Source organism: Hypanus sabinus, chromosome 5, assembly GCF_030144855.1.
Source record: "Hypanus sabinus isolate sHypSab1 chromosome 5, sHypSab1.hap1, whole genome shotgun sequence".
NCBI classification, from domain to species: domain Eukaryota; kingdom Metazoa; phylum Chordata; class Chondrichthyes; order Myliobatiformes; family Dasyatidae; genus Hypanus; species Hypanus sabinus.
The window spans coordinates 107,620,458-107,638,422 of NC_082710.1; the positions used below are offsets into that span (position 1 = coordinate 107,620,458).

The window sequence follows — 17,965 nt, forward strand, 5'->3', positions numbered from 1 at the left end:
TCATATCTACCCTGCTAAGACCACTCAGGATCCTGTTTCATTCTAGTCCCCTCCCACAGTTCTAAACTACAAGAGATACTGTTACAGCACACACCCAACTGCACCAACATCCGGACCTTGGGTGCTCTGATTCTCTGGAGTACAGATAGCTTGCACAGTCCCTTTAAAGATTCTGGCCCACTCCGCTAATTGGCGGCTATGCTTTGGTGCCAAGATTTGGATATTTTAAAGAGCACCTGAACCCAAGTTTGGTGCTCAATCATCAGCTTAACTTCAGTTCAGTTTGCAATTGCATTTAGGTTTTCTGTCTCATTCGGATTCTCATCTAGTCTCATCAGGTTCTCGTCAGCATTTTGTCACGATTTTGTCTCAGTCTTGAATACATGTCTTGTTTCTAGTCTTGGATACTGCAGCACTTAGGTCCTCTCCATCCTTGACCAGTCCTCTCATCACAAGATATAAGCATAACCTGTCCAACTTTTTGCTCATAAGTATATAAGTGTATTCCAGGTACTAGTTGAACAAGCATTCTCACAATACATTAAAATCCTTCCTTAAATATAGAGACCAATGCAGTTACATTGTACTCCAGACATGGTATCAACAGTAACTGAAGTCTAACCTCAATTCCACCAGCAGTAAACAGTATCATTCTGTCATTTGCTGAATTATTTGCCGCAGTTACACACTAGACCTTTACAAATGATCAACAATAAGAGGGTATTTTTCACTCAGTTCTCAACAATTGGATATGATTATTACACTGGCAAGCTTTTCAGTTCAAGCTGCACTTCCCTCTAACGTTCAATCAGCTACATAAAAGGGAGTTTTCAGAGGACTGGCAATATGGAGCAGTAGTTTTATCTCATCTTGCAACCTCAGTCATATTCCTCTGCTTTCATAAAGACTCTCAGAGAAGAACAAGGAGCGAATAAGATCTACTGGATAGCAATCAATGTGACACTGGAGGTCACTTGCCATCATTGTCAGGACAACATGACAGCCATGGCAAGTCTTTTATTTCACAATCATGCCATCCATTGCAATAATACTCCAATATTTAAGTGGAAAGTATCACTCAGAGTCCATTGTCAAGTAAGGTCTCCGCTGAGCTCATGATCCCGTAATGCATTTTAGCACCAACATATCAGTACAATACTGATTTAATACAAGAATAAAAAATCAATATAACATAAAAGCTAAAAATAATGCTTGAACCTTTGCTATTCCTAAGCAACACTCACAAAATGCTGGAGGAACTCAGCAGGTCAGGCAGCATCCAGGGAAATCAATTATCAGTCACTGTTTCAGACTGAGATCCTTCATCAGGACCGTGAAGGAAGGGGGAGGATACAAGAATGAAAGGGTGAGGGGGGGGAAGGAGGATAGGTAGAAGTTGATTGGTGAAGCCAGGTGGGTGGGAAAGGTAAAGGGCTGGAGGGGAAAGAACCTAATAGGAGTGGGGAGTGAACTAGAGGTGAAAGGTAAGGAGGAGGGGATCCGTGGGGGGGTGTGATAGGCAGGTGAGAAGAGGTAAGAAGGTAGACTGTGGAACAGATGAGGGAAAGGGAGAGTGTTTTTTTTTACCAGAAAGAGAAATCGATATTCATGCCATCAGGTTGGAGACTTTCCAGATGGAATGTAATGTGTTACCCTTCCACCCTAAGGGTGGCCACATTGTGGTAAAACAGGAACCTTTCCTGTTACATTATCGCATCTGTGGGTTTTGAAATTGCAGTAAAACATCACAATGTCCTCTGCTCTCTTTTGCTCTGCGACCATATTAATGGGGCAGCACGGTAGCGTGGTGGTTAACACAATGCCTTATGGTACAGGCGACCCGGGTTCAATTCCTGCTGCACTCTGTAAGGAGTTTGTATGTTCTTTCTGTAACCGCGTGGGTTTCCTCCGGGTGCTCCAGTTCCCTTCCACAGTCCAAAGGTCTATCAGTTGATAAGATTAATTGGTCATTGAAAATTGTCCCGTGATTCAGCTAGGGATAAAATGGGGGTTGCTGGAAGGTGTGGCTCGAAAGGCCAGAAGGGCCCATACCGCACTATATCTCAATAAATAAAGTAAGTAAGTAAGTCCTTAGAAAGTCATATGAAACTTATGCCTTAGAAGGATTCCCTATACATTTCTGCTCCAGCCCAACTGAAGAAACAGCTGTTCCCTGGCTGTGCAGCGTGGGTGAATATACAGTCTGGCAAGAGGTGAATTAGTGCCCTCATGGGAGTACTACTGAGGCTGGCCTTGCTTCCAGTCTTCATCTCATGAGAATGTAAGTAATACCTACACTATGTACATACAGTATGCTAATATTTATAGATCTTGTATATACACAAACATATACCTCCCTCACAGAACACACACACACACATTTCTAAAATGTGAGCTGTAGAAGGCACAAGTGTTGAAAGACATACTATATTCAAGGCTTTTAAACTCTACTACTAAATTATATAATACCTTGTAATAAACAAGAGAAAATCTGCAGATGCTGGAAATCCAAGCAACACACACAAAATGCTGGAGGAGCTCAGCAGGTCAGGCAGCATCTCTGGAAAAGAGTAAACAGTCGACATTTCAAGCCGAGACCCTTCAGCAGGACTGGAGAATAAAAGCTGAGGAGTAGAGTTAAAAGGTGGGGGGAGGGGAGAGAGAAATGCCAGGTGATAGGTGAAAACTGGAGGGGGAGGGATGAAGTAAAGAGCTGGGAAGTTGATTGGTGAAAGAGACAGAAGGCCAGAGAAGAAAGAAAAAAAGGTAGGGGGTAGGAGTGCCAGAGAGAGGCGATGGGGTGGCTAGGAGACAATATGAGAGAGGGAAAAGGAAATGGGAAATGCTGAAGGGAGGGATGTGGTGGGGGGGGGTGGGTGGTGCTAAGTTTGAGAAATCGATGTTCATGCTATCAGGTTGGAGGCTACCCAAACAGAATATAAGGTGTTGTTCCTCCAACCTAAGTATGGCCTCATCACAACAGTGGAGGATGGACATATCGGAATGGGAATGGGAAGTGGAATTAAAATGGATGGACAGAGCGTAGGCACTTGGCGAGCGGTCTCCCTCAACCGCATCTCTTTCATTTCACACATGTCTGCTCTTACCGCATCCTCCTGCCGCCCTACCAGGGATAGAGTTCCTCTTGTCCTCAGCTACCACCCCACCAGCCTCCGCGTCCAGCACATAATTCTCTGGAACTTCCACCACCTCCATCAGAATCCCACCACCAAGCACACCTTTCCCCACTCTCTGCTTTCTGCAGGGGTCACTCCCTGCATGACTCCCTTGTCCATTCGTACCTCCCCACTGATCTCCCTCCTGACACTTAACCTTGCAAGCGGAACAAGTGCTACACCTGCCCCTACACCTTCTCCTTCACTACCATTCAAGGCCCCAAACAGTCCTTCCAGGTAGGCGACACTTCAACTGTGAGTCTGTTGGCGTCATATACTGTGTTTAGTGCTCCCGGTGTGGCTTCCTGTATATTGGTGAGACCTGACATAGATTAGGAGACCGCTTCACCAAACATCTATGCACCAAGCACCAGAAAAAGTGGGATCTCCCAGTGGCCACCTATTTCAAATCCACTTCCAATTCCCATTCCGATATGTCCATCCATGGCCTCCTCCACAGTTGTGATGAGGCCATCCTTAGGTAGGAGGAACAACACCTTATATTCCATTGGGGAGCCTCCAATCTAATAGCATGTACATCAATTTCTCAAATTGCTACTAATGCCCCCCACAACTTCTCCTTCACAATTTCCCATCCCCTTTCCCGTCTCTCACCTTATCTCCTTGCCCGCCTACTGCCCCCTTCTGGTGCTCCTCCCCCATTTTTCTTTCTTCCATGGCCTTCTGAATCTTTCACCAATCAACTTCCCAGCTCTTTGCTTCATCCCTCCCCCTCCAGGTTTCACTTATCACCTGATATTTCTCTCTCCCCTGCCCCCCACCTTTCAAATCTACTCCTCTGCATTTTTTCCCCAGTCCTGCCAAAAGGTTTCAGCCTGAAACATCAACTGTACTCTTGTCCATAGATGTTGCCTGGCCTGCTGAGTTCCTCCAGCATTTTGTGTGTATTACCTTGTAATGACAGATTGGATTTTGCACCACTGTGCTGAGGCAACAATTTGAATCATGTTCACATTGAATCATGCCAATGCATTATAGAGCAGGATGAAAAGAGTAAACCTTGACAGCCTAACGTCTTTGAAAACTGGGAAACAAATACATTGATCAGTTCTGATGTGGGCAGTGGGAAATTATCCCTCTTGTGTTGCTTGATCTTGTTAGTTGAGATTCAATGTTACATGACTTTGATGTAGCCCATGCCTTCATTAACCAGGTCCAACTCTTGCCTTTATTGGGGTCTTCCTACTCCTTACACAAATTTTAAAGTTTATGGTTATGAATATGCTGCAGTGACGGGCTTATATTTGGTGTCAGGAGGGGAGTATGGTGTATTGTAGGGAAGGAGTGTTCAGGTGTAGGGGTGTCCAGGCAAAAGTTGGTGGAAGTATGACAGCCAGTTTTAGCATTGGAGTTGGGGTTGTGTTACGGTGTAATTATGTGGGCAGTGGGAAAATTATTCCTCTTGTGTTTCTTGATCTCATTACCAAAGATTCAGTGTCACTTGATTCTGCCCATCTTTGGTAATATCTGTGCAATGCCCTTGTTAAGATTTCTACTGCTATGCTGTACGTATTTCATTTTAGCAGTTTTCTGCAAAAGCAGTGTGTCCTGTTGGTAGACTGTTTTAATTTCCGCTAAAGATAAGAAGCCCTGTTGTTCAACTTAGGAATGTTGTGTCAGCTAGTCAGGATGGTGGTATCTGGAGAAGGTTCTAGAGAGAGCAGGGTGGAGAGAGATTTGTGATGGACAGTAGTCTGGTTTGGGGTCTTTTGGTGGGAGCTGTAGAATGGGACAGAAGGGAGGATGCCACAGAATGCTGTTGGAAGGAGAGATCCTGTTGCAAGAAGTACTTTGTGCAGATGAATGGCTCCAAGGAGGAAGGGCCAATACTCTTGAGAGAGAGCCAGTTTGTCTGAGATGGACTTTGAGGGAAGTTTGGACTGTAGTTTGTGCTTTCACACAGACTGTAGGTTTGGCACTGTTGGTAATGTCTAGACCCAGCCTTACAAGAGATGAGCTCCAAAGATCATGTGAACATTTAGACAGGTCTAACTGTAATGGGCTTTTTGTTTTCTTCCTTCTTTTCTTTCTTTTAATAACTTTTTGATAAAGCTGAAATTGGTAAATATACTTTCTTTATAATTTTATGCGGTGTACAATCTGTTAATTTTTGCCGACTGATAACTGTGTATCAGCAGATTTACACAGCATTCACTCAACCTGAGGTTTCTTTAATAGGAAGATCACAACATTGCTGTTTGGTTGAACGCCAAATCATGGGAACCCTAGAAGTATATTGTTTATGAAAGGTCATTTCTCACCACTGAGTCACATGGCTATTAGCAGAGTTAGCTAATGAGCTGAGTTTGTATACAAGCCTGGTTGGAAGGTTACATCTATCAAATCTGATCCAAGACTTGTACAATGTACAGTGTCATAGACCAGCGAATCATGTGGGTCATCTTTGCTAAGTACATTTTACTGCAGAAGACCGTAAGAAGCAGATACAAATCTGGATTGGTCACCTTAATCAAACAATGCAAAGTAAACCACTGGCTATAGGTGAATCTATTCAGCAATTCAATATCGTATGGGTATGATAAAACAAAACGTTGCACAAGAAATGGGCAACATTATCTATCCTAGATTACATTCATGAACCTATCAACACCTGATGATCTTTGATGGTAGGGGCTTAGTGTTTTTGTGGCCAGTGTTAACTTCTGGAATAAATTTCCATTACTACAAAGAAGTGCACCTCCTTGTCCATTCAGAGTGGGACTTCACATTTACATAGGTAATACAAGATTGTGAGGCAGCAATAACTGAGAATCATGGTCTCCTGCTCCCTAAATGGTTAATCTGGTTCCATCCAGGTAGTAATTCCATCTAGTTAGTAATTTCATCTAGGTACAATTCCATCTAGATATAATTCTATCTAGGTACAATTCCATCTAGGTATAATTCCATCTAGGTACAATTCCATCTACGTATAATTCCATGTAGATATACTTCTATCTAGGTACAATTCCATCTAGGTATAATTCCATCTAGGTACAATTCCATCTACGTATAAATCCATGTAGATATAATTCTATCTAGGTACAATTCCATCTAGGTATAATTCCATCTAGGTACAATTCCATCTACGTATAATTCCATGTAGATATAATTCTATCTAGGTACAATTCCATCTGGGTGTAATTCCATCTAGGTAGCAATTCCAACTAGGTGTAATTCCATCTTGGTAGTAATACCATCTAGTCATAATTCCATCTCAGTGTAATTCAATCTACATAGTATTCCATATAAGTATAATTCCATCCAGGTATAATTCCATCTAGATAGTAATTCCATCTAGGTACAATTCCATCTGGGTGTAAATCCTTCTAGGAATATTTCCATCTAGATAGCAATTCCATCCAGGTATAATTGCATCTAGGTACAATTCCACCTAGGTATAATTCCATCTAGTTAGTAATTCCATCTAGGTATAATTCCATCTAGGTATAATTCCAGCTAGGTATAATTCCATCTAGTTAGTAATTCCATCTAGATATAACTCCATTTAGATGTAATTCCATCTAGGTATAATACCATCTAGGCATAATTACATCTCAGTATAATTCAATCTACGTAGTATTCCATATAAGTATAATTCCATCCAGGTATAATTCCATCTAGGTACAATTCCATCTGGGTGTAATTCCTTCTAGAAATATTTCCATCTAGGTATAATTCCATCTAGTTAGTAATTCCATCTAGGTACAATTCCACCTAGGTATAATTCCATCTAGTTAGTAATTCCATCTAGGTATAATTCCAGCTAGGTATAATTCCATCTAGTTAGTAATTCCATCTAGGTATAATTCCAGCTAGGTATAATTCCATCTAGTTAGTAATTCCATCTAGGTACAATTCCATCTAGGTATAATTCCAGCTAGGTATAATTGCATCTAGTTAGTAATTCCATTTAGGTACAATTCCAGCTAGGTATAATTCCATCTAGTTAGTAATTCCATCTAGGTATAATTCCATCTAGGTAGCCTCCAGCTTGATGGCATGAACATCTCTTTGTTCTTCCGGTAATTTTTTTTCCTTCCCCCTTCCATCTTCTACTATTCCCCACTCTAAACTCTTAACTCTTCTCCTCACCTGCCTATCACCTCCCCCAGTGCCCTTTCTTCTTCCCTCTCACCCTTGGTCCACTCTCCAGCCCTTTACCTTTCCCACGAACCTGGCTTCACCTATCACTTTCTTGCTAGTCCTCTTTCGCCTTCCTCCCACCATTTTATTCTGGCATCTTCGCCCTTCCTTTCCAGTCCTAATGAAGGGTCTTGGCCCAGAATATTGACAGTACATTCACTTTAACAGATGCTGCGTCACCTGCTGAGTTCGTCCAGCATTATGTGTGTGTTGCTTTGGCTAATCTGAAGGATGAAAATTTTACTAGATCATGCTTGGCTCAACCATGTCTTGATGTTACCCTTCACTAGCCCCACTGCCGTGCTATTCCTTTGAGGTATCACATTTCCCCATGCTGCTCTGATAGAGCAGAGAACTGGTAGCGAGTGTAGCACAATTGGCAGGACGTTGGCCCCTCCCACACATCATTCTAATTGGCTATCGCCAGCTTGTCCTGTCAAGGTCTTTGTCTGTGTGTTTCTAAGTGTCTCTAATGCTCAGAGATGTTTAGAATGATATGTATAAAAATAGAAATATTTACAAACATTAATTCTTCCAAATAGAAAGCAAATAAGATAAGCTGGATGCATCAGCTGACATCAAACTGTCCAGGAGCAGAATAAGATGTCAGTTGTGTAATAATCTGACTTCTAGCACTCCCCCAGCTTCCATACTGCAACGTGTAGCTGCAGTAGGTCTATGCCTGAAACCCTCTCCCTGGTCCTGCATTCATCTCTGAAGTATCTGGACAGCAAAGACATTTACGTTAAACTATTGCTTATTAACCATAGTTCTGCCTTCATTTAATTAACCCAGGCAACCTGTTCATATTCTATGCCTTCAAAGTATGGTCCGGGTCAATTTTGACCCAGCCCAAGAATCCCTGTGTCTATACCAAATTTTGAACCACAGATCTATTTAGAATGTATAAATAGCCTATCTGATATTAATAAATGGGTGATTAATCCTTAATTAATGTTTCAGAGATCTAAAATCTATTTCAATAGATATGGGTCAAATTTGATCTGGAACAGCCTCAATGTACAAAAATTTGACCTGTACAAAAGTATAAAATATTTAAATATTTTAATTTTTGCACGTTTTTGGTCACTTTAGGAAAACTCATCAAATGTCAGCTAAAAAATGGCATTTAGGATGTTTTTACTGCTGTCAAATGTCAAAACGGGTCAAGTTTGACCCGAATAGTATGTATTTAGAGATACAGCGCAGAACTGCCCCTTCTGGCCTTCAGGCCATGCCGCCCAGCATATTCCAGTTTGTCCCTGGCCTAATCACAGGACAAGTTACAATGACCAATTAACCTATACCTGGTTCTTCTATGGACTGTGGGAAGAAACTGGAGCACCTGGAGGAAACCCATATATTCCACAGGGAGAACATACAAACTCCTTACAGAGGAGGCTAGGATTGAACTCTGAACTCTGATATCCCGAGCTGTAATAGCGTTGTGATAACTGTTACACTACTGTGGCACCTTCAACATTACTATTTCAAGCAAACTCATCTGCAAAACTCCTAAACTTGGGACTCATCACCTCCCTCTGCAAGTGGATCATTAACTTCCTGTCCAATACACCACAATCATTAAGGACACCACCACAATTATTCTCAACATTAGCACCCCCTAAGACACATCCTCAGCCCCTCCTCTATACCCTGTGCACGCAGGACTGGGTGGGTAGATTCAGCTCTAACTCCATCTACAAGTCAGTATATAACACTATTGTAATGGGCCATATATCAAGTAAGGATGCGTCACAATACAAGAAGGAGATAGACCCAGTGAAATACTGTCATGACAACAACTTTTCCTACAATGTCAGCAACACAAGAGAAATGGTCATTAATTTCAGGAAATTGATCAGTGCACCTGTTTCTGTTTACATCAACAGTGCTGAGATCGCTAAACTCCTGGGAGTGAATATCAGTTACAGACTGTCCTGGTCCAACCAATTAGACACCACAGCCAAGAAAGCTTACAAAAGCCTCTACTTCCTTAGGAGGCTAATGAAATTTGGCCTGTCTCCTTTGCCTTTTACCAATTTTTATTGATGCACCATAGAAAGTTTTCTGTCTAGCTGCAACGCAGCTTCGTATGGCAACTGCTCTGCACATGACCACAAGAGAGCCATGCATGCAGCCCAGTTCATTACAGGAACCAGCCTCCATGGGATCTGTCCACATTTCTTGCTGCCTCGCTAAAACAGCCATCAGGCAGAAGATATAAGTGCCTGGAAGCACATACCACCAGGCTTAAGGAAAGTTTCTATCCCACGGAAATACAACTTTGAACAGTTATGTCTGTACAACAAGTTGAACTACATCATTATAACCTTGCACATTGATAGCTATCTGCACTGAATTTTCACTACACTGTAACACTTCATTCTACACTCTGCTATTGCTTTACCTTATGCACCTCCAGGGATCGTTGAAACAAATTAATCTGTATGGTGGTATGCAAGACAAGTTTTTCATTATATGTGTGGCAATAATGAACCAATTTACTAATTCACGCATTTTTTGAAAGTATATAGACTGCAGCATGCTAATCTAATCTACCAAGGAGTCAATTCTAGGCAAAACAACAGTAAAAGCAAAACTGGAAATGAAAGCTTATATCACAGAATTCCACTGGGTTTGAGGATGTGAAAGCGGTCAGTTGCTCATGCTGTGATTATTTTGTTTTATTTTGTTATACTGTTGGAGCCTGTGATCTGTGATTTACATTTTGATGATATGTTTTCGGGCTGATTGAGCGATCTGGTGCTTTGCTATCTCCAAGAGGGTTCCGGGAGGCTTCAAATGAAGTGTGCAGCCTCGAGGCCAAGAAGACTGATGAAGCAAGTGCATGATCAACTCCATTTCTCACCAATTAAAGCGCCAAGGAAAATTGAAATCATCAGGGCGAGTGCGGGAAGGCAAGCGAGTTTTCAGCACCGTCTACTGGCCTCTCACTTGCTGCTGCCAGAGAAAAGTGTCTGTGTTCTCTCTCTCTCTCTCTCTCTCTTCCTCTTCCTCTCACTTACTATTGCTGAAGGGAGGCCGCTGTGCTTGACTGGTCTCTCTCCTTTGATACTTTCAGAGGATGGTGTTGGAGTTGTGGATCTTGGGCAAGGTTTAATCACTGCGGTTTGTGGATTGGACTCTGTACTTCAGGTTATGACGTGTTTCTGGTTTCTGATCACTTTTTTGTTGCTATTTTGGAAGATTTTGATTCAGGGCGGCCTGCAGATGACGAACACTGAGCTGAACTGAATATACCTGAATTCTTTCAATTTTGTGTTTTAAATTCTGTGTTTCTCGCTCGCTTTTTATGTTGTTCATGTAATTTCTATTTTTTCATGTGTTGTGGGGGGGGGTGTTAATGTTTTTGTCTTTGTACTGGTTCCATGATTTTCTTTGTTTTGTAGCTGTCTGTGGGGAAGATGAATTTCAAAGTTGTGTACTGCATACACTACATACTTTGATATTAAGTGTACATCAAATCTTTGAATATTTGAATTTATCAAGGTTTTCTTGTCTGTAATGGGCACAAAATAATGAGATCAACAGCTACCAAGTCAAAACCCTTTCACCCTCCACTTCATTGTCAAAAATTCACAGAGGAAATGGGAAGTTGAGTTTTGGCTGATACAAAATCTGTTTCGGACTGATAATGTTTGCCTTTGATTCCACTGTTAAATGAAAGACACAGGAATTGATCATTCTCCCTCCACGGATGCTGAGTGTTTCTCACTTTTGCTGGCAAAGAGAATGAGCAGTGGGTCAGGCAGCATTGCAAAAGTTCATTTTCTTCTCCTGATTCCAGCATCTGTTGCGTCTTTATTTAATAATTCAGGGTGGGTTCAGATTTGCAACATCTACAGTATTAGCACCTACACAAGAGATTCTGCAGACGCTGGAAGTCTTGAGCAACGTGCTGGAGGAACTTGGCAGGTCAGGGAGCATCTATGGTAGGAAATAAACAGTCAATGATTCAGCTAAAGACCCGCTGAGTTCCTCCAGCACTTTGTGTGTGTTGCTCAGTATTAACTGCTGTATTTTTATCATTGCCCCTGACTGTTGAAAATCATTGGTATGAGGTGTACAAACGTTTGGCCACTTCTTTCATCAGCTTCTGAACCAAACCACTTCATAGGGCACCTTTTTATTTATCTATTTAGAGATACAGCATGGAGTAGGCCTTTCCAGCCCTCTGAACTGCAGCACCAAGCAAACCCCAACAAGCCCGACCGTTAACCCTAATCTAATCACGGGACAATTTACAATGACCAAAATAACCTACCCAATATCTTTGGACTGTGGGAGGAAACTGGAGGACCCAGAAAAAAAACCCATGTATTTCACATGGAGGACGTACAGAGACTCCTTACAGAGGACGCCGGGATTGAACTCCTGAGTTCTGATAGTGTGAGTTGTAATAGTGTGGTTGCTAACCACTCTGCTAACAAGGCACCCATTGCCACCACATTACTGCACCAACCAATGAAGACATATGGTGCTGTGCCCAGTACTGTATTTGTCAATGTGGAGTGGAGAGCAAGTTTGTAAATCTGGTCCAGTCACCCATCTGATTAACAATGCTGTTGAGTGACACTACTTTACTGACAGCTGCTCACCTGGCTTGTGGGAGGATTTCCAGTCGATACGAACATCATGCTTCTGCCCACCTCATTCAGCACCAACGTAATAGAGCTATCTACCTAATAAGCAGGTCAATTGCTGTGTCTCTTCATTCTCTTGGCAAACTCCCTGCACCCATCCCAACATAGGCCAAGGGTTTGTCATGAATTATGTTTCAGTGATGACCCAGAAATTTTTGCTACTTCAGCCTGGCAGGGAACCAAAATGCATTATGCTCGCTGCATTCCAGTCTCATCGCTTTAGCATCAAGATGCACGAGCTGCTCGAAAGGAAAGGCACAGACAAAGAATAACGCTGACCTCAGGACAAATATCTAAGTTTAAACTTGTAAGCAGTTCTCATACATCTGCTTTAAATCAAGGAAGACAATATGCATGTAATACAATCAGAATTCTGGCCCACTTTCGTCCCACTTCACATTGAAGTCTTGGTTTTGGCTTTTGTAGCTCATATTGCCCATTAAACAATGGAACAATTATACAAGTTTCAAAATAATTCAATGAATAATGGAAAATTATTTAAATGAATGGATTTTTTCCCCAAGGTGGAAATGGCTAATAATTAGGGGCATAATTTTTTGGTGATTGGAGGAAAGTATAGGGGGGAGTAAGTACATTATACAGTTAATGGTGAGTGAGTAAAATGCTCTTCCAGGGTGGGTGGTAGAGACAGATACATTGAGGGTATTTAGTAAAAAAAACTCTTTAGACAGATGAATGCAGGAGAAATGAAGGGCTTTGGAGGAGGGAAGGGTTAGCAAGTTAAAGGCTCAGCACAACACTGAAAATTCTGGACTGTGCCATTGTGTTCTATGTTCTCTTGTCTTAAAAACTAATAAAGTTGAAATTTCTTCCAGCCTTGTGCCTGAACCCTTATTCACCCACTTAAAGTTGCTGGTGGAACAGCCGCCAAAGGATCTCGGCCTAAGACGTTGGCTGTACTTTTTTCCGTAGGTGTTGCCTGGCCTGCTAAGTTCCCCCAGTATCTTGTGTGTGTATGTGTATGTTGCTTGGATTTCTAGCATCTGCAGATTTTCATTTGTTTGTGGTGGAACAACTGATCGTTTTCAGAATTTTCCATTATTTTATTTCAGACTTCCAGCATCCATGGTATTTTATTGTTTATTCCCCAGAAGTGCCATAGAGATCAAAATAGTCCTTGAACAAAATTTATTGCTAACATATCATTGATGGCATCTCCTTATTCTTAAGTATCACATTGTTTATTTTCCTGAATCTCAGACTCCTAGAATTCCTTATGTCTAAAAATCTCAACCTGTCTTTGATGATTTAGTAAACTTTTAAACCCCATACTTGTCATCAATTCTTGTTTCCACCCTTTTCAATCACTACAATTACTATTCTTTACAGTCTTGTTGATATTCTCTACAGCAAGCCTTTCAGTTGTCCATTCTCTCTGGAAATATGTTGAATGCACTGTGGTGAATACATGCGTTCAGTTACTCACTCACTCGAATCAGAAACAGAATCAGGTTTATTATAACTGACAAAAATTGCAAAATTTGCTGCTATATAACAACAGTACAGTCTTGAGACATAAAATTTACTATAAATTACAATAAATAAATAGTGCAAAAGAGGAATAGTAATAGATGTTCATGAACAGTTCAGATATTGGATGGCAGACGGAGCATGGGCTTCAACAACAGTTTCCAAATCCATAACATTTGCAACCAAGAAAAACAATGCAAATAGATGAACAGCTACTGAAGGTTTCTACCCAAGACACACACTAACCTGACTTGGAAATAAATCTCAGTCCCTTTGTTATTACTGTGTCTAACTTTCAGAATTCCCTACCAATAACATTGACATGGAAACAGCAGGTTTGATTGCAACGTTTCAGAGAACTTTGAGTAAATGAGTAAATAAATTGTAAGAGAAGAATTAGGCCACTCTGTCCACCAGGTCTGCTCTGCCATTCCATCAAGCTGAGTTATTATCCCTCTCATTCCCATTCACCTGCCTTCTCCCTGTAACGTGCGATGCCTTGATTAACCAAGAAACTATCAACTGTCACTTTCAATATGCTCAATAAATTGGTCTTCACGACTGCCTGTGGCATTGATTTCCACGGTTTCACCGCCCTCTGGCTAAAGATTTTCACATCATCTCTGTTCTAAATGGATGTCTATATTGCGGCGGTTCTCTCTGGTCTTAGACTTGCCCATGTTTGGAATCATACTCTCCATGTCCACTCTATCTAGGCCTTTCAATATTCAATGCGTTTCAATGAGATCCCCCCTTCATTCTCCTAAACACCAGTGAGTACTGGCCCAGAGGCATCAAATACTCCTCATAGTTTAAACTCTTCATTCCTGGAATAATTCTCTTGAATCCCCTCTGGACCCTTTCCAATGCCAGAACATCTTTTCTTAGTTAAGGGCCCAAAACTGCTCACTGTACCCCAAATGCAGTCTGACCAATGCCTTTTAAAATCTCAGCATTATATCCTTGCTCTCAAATATTCTAGTCCTCTGGAAATAAAGCTAACATTACATTTGCCTTCCTTACCACTGACTCAATCTGCAAGTTAACCTTTAGGGAATCCTGGACAAGGAATCTCAAATCCGTTTGCACTCCTGTTTTTCAAATTTTCTCTCCATTTAGAAAGTAGTCTATGCCCTTCTTCCTTCCACTAAAGTGCATGAGCATACACTTCCCCACACTATATTCCAACTGCCACTTCGTTGCCCATTCTCCCAATCTGTCTAAATCCTTCTGCAGACTTCCTGCTTCTGCAATTCTAACTGCCCCTCCAGTTATCTTTATGTCATCTGCAAACTTGGCCACAGAAACATCTATTCTGTCATCCAAATCATTGACATATAACGTGAAAATAAGTGGTCCCAGTCACTAGCAGTCAAATAGAAGAGGGTGCCTTTATTGTGACTCTTTGTCTCCTGACAGCCAACCACTCTTCTATCTATGCTAGTATCTTGTCAAGCAGCCTCATGTGCAGCATCTTATCAAAGACATTCTGAAAATCCAATTAAACATCCTCTATTGACTCACCTTTGTCTATCCTGTCTGTTATTTCCTCAAATAATTCATGGAAACACATGCTGACGTTGGCCTGCTTTATCATACATCTCCAAACTCCTCAAAACTTCATCCTTAATAATTGACTCCATTATATTCCTAACCACTGGAATCAGGCTGAGTGGTGTATAATTTCCTTCCTTCTGTCTCCCTCCCTTCTTAAAGAGTGGAGTAATAGTTGCTAATTTCCAGTCCTCTGGAACCATTCCAGAATCTAGTGATTCTTGAAAGATCTTTACTAATGCCTCCGCAATCTCTTCAGCTACTTTTTTCAGAACTTTGGGATGTAGTCCATCTGGTCGAAGTGACTTATCTACCTTCAGGCTTTTCAATCTCTCAAACACCTTCTCCTTAGTAATAGTAAAGACACTCATTTCCGCCCTTGACACCCTCAAATTACTCGCACACTGCTAGTGTCTTCCACATTGAAGATTGACATAAAATACTTACAAAGTTCATCAGCAATTTCCTTTTCCCTCATTACTACCTCTCCAGCACCATTTTCCAGTGGTCTGATATCCACTCTTGGCTGTCTTATACTCTTTATATATCTGAAAAAACACCTTTGTATCCTCTTCTATGTTATTGGCTAGCCTACCTTAATATTTCACCTTTTTGCTCTTTATAGCTTTTTTTCAGTTGCCTTCTGTTGGTTTGTAAAAGCTTCCCAATCTTCTTACGCCCCACTAATTCTTGCTCTATTATATGCCCTCTCTTTTGCTTTTATGCTGTCTTTGACTTCCCCGGTCATTTTTGGTTGCCTCATCTTCCCTTTAGAGTACTTCTTCATCTTTGGGATTCCTTCCTGTGTCTTCTGAGTTTCCCCCAGAAATACCAGCTATTGTTGTTCTGCCATCATCCCTGCTAGTCTCCTCTTCCAATCAATTTCGAAAGCTACTCTTTCATGTTTCTGTGATTCTCTTTACTCCACTGTAATACTGATACACCTGATTATAGCTTCTCCTTCTCAGACTGCAGGGTGAATTCTAACATAGTACAATCACTGTCTCCTAAGGATTCCTTTACCCTAAGCTCCCTAATCAAATCTGGGTCATTACATAACATCCAATCCATAATTGTGGTTCCCCTATTGGGCTTAATCTAAAGCTGCTCTAAAAAGCCATCTCGTAGTCATTCTACAAATTCTTTCTCTTTAAATCCAACACCAACCTGATTTTCCCAATCAACCTGCACATTGAAATCCCCCATGACCATTGTAACACTGCCCTTTTTACACACTTTTCCTCTTTCCCGTTTAAATTTATATCACATCCTGGCTACAGTTCAAGGGTCTGTATATAACTCCCATCTGGTCCTACATCTTCCAATCCTATGTCACCTCTTTCTAAGGATTTGATTTCATTTTTCATCCTCTCTTCCTATCTGTCTGATACAATGTGTACCTTTGGATTGTAAGCTCATAACTGTGATCTTCTTTCAGCCATGACTAGGTTTTTGCCCATCATATCATACCCAACCATTTCTAACTGAGCTTCAATATCATCTACCTTATTCTGTTTACTGTATGTATTCAAATATAACATTTTCTGTCCTGAATTCAGTGCCCTAGTCAATAATGCACCAATGTTACAACAACACATCCCACTGATTGCAATTTTGCCCTGTCATCTATCTGACCTTCTTCACAATCTCATTACACACTGCATCTGCTTATATACCAACTGCTTCATCCTCAGCACTGTCACTCCAGTTCCCATACCCCCATTTAAACCCTACCCTAATGCTCAAGAAAACCTGCCCACTGGCATATTAGTCCCCCTTGGGTTCGGGTATAGCCCATCTTTTTTGTACAGGTCATGTCTTCTCCTGAAGAGATCTTAATAATCCAGAAATCTGAAACCTTACACCCTGCACCAGTTCTTCAGCCACACAATCACCTGTACTATCACCTTATTCCTTCCCTAACCGGAATGTAGTGCTGGAAGTAATCCAGAGATAACGACCTTGGAGGTCCTGCTCCGGACTATCCTAGACTCATTACACTGGATCTCATCCCCCTTTCTATTTATGTCATTGGTGCCAATGTGCACCACAACTTCTGGCTGCTCCCCCTCCCCCTTGCAGCCATTCTGAAACACCCTGGACCCTAGCACCTGGGAGGCAACACAGCATCCTGGCTTGTACACCACTGCCACAGAATCTGTTCTTCATCACCCCAACATTCAAAGCTCCTATCACTACTGCTCTGCCTGACTTTACCCTTCTGTGCTGAACCTCAGGGCCGGCCACAGTGCTACAGGCCAGGCTGTTGCTGCTGTGCCCTGGTAGGTCATTCCACCCCCAAGTAGTATCCAAAGGTGTATAGTTGTTGCTGGGGAGAATAGCCACAGGAAACCCTGTACTGTCTGCGTTCTCCACTTACATCTCCTGGTGATCACCTATCTGCTATCTCCAGCGGGCACTCAAGGTGTAACCACCACAATAGAAGTCTCACCTATGAGGTTATCAGCCTCCCGGATGGTCCTGAGTGCATCCAGATCCAGCTCCAATTCCTTGACCTTGTCTATCAGGAGCTGAAGTTGGGAGCAGTTCCTGAAGATGTAGTCATCAAGGAGACCTCTAGGTATGCTGAAATCCCACATCTCACAGGAGGAGTGTTCCATTGCTTGAACTACCAACCTGCCTATACTTGTTATGCTGCTAAGTTCTCGATCTGAATTTCTAGCTGACACCTGAGCACTTCAGCACTGGCCACTCACACAATGGACGCTCCCACAACAGCCACTCTGCTTACACCCTGCTTCTTTTCATTGGCCCTTGCCGAGTGCTGAAGAGATTGCGATGCTTGTAGCCCACCAAAAAGTACATGGATGGGAGGGGTATGGAGGGCTTTGTTCCAGGTGTGGGTTGATGGGACTAAGCATGGACTAGTTCAGCATGAGCTAGGTGGGC

General features: G+C 41.9%; 1 protein-coding gene across 1 annotated transcript in view; it reads right to left on the reverse strand.

Annotated features, from left to right (window-relative positions):
* Positions 1–17,676, reverse strand: part of cacnb4a (calcium channel, voltage-dependent, beta 4a subunit) — a 172,276-nt gene extending 154,600 nt beyond the window's left edge. Inside the window, exon 1 of the mRNA XM_059971180.1 lies at positions 17,508–17,676. Within this exon, the coding sequence (XP_059827163.1) occupies positions 17,508–17,676 (169 nt within the window). The remainder of the gene's footprint in view (positions 1–17,507) is intronic.
* Between the last annotated feature and the right edge of the window lie 289 nt (positions 17,677–17,965).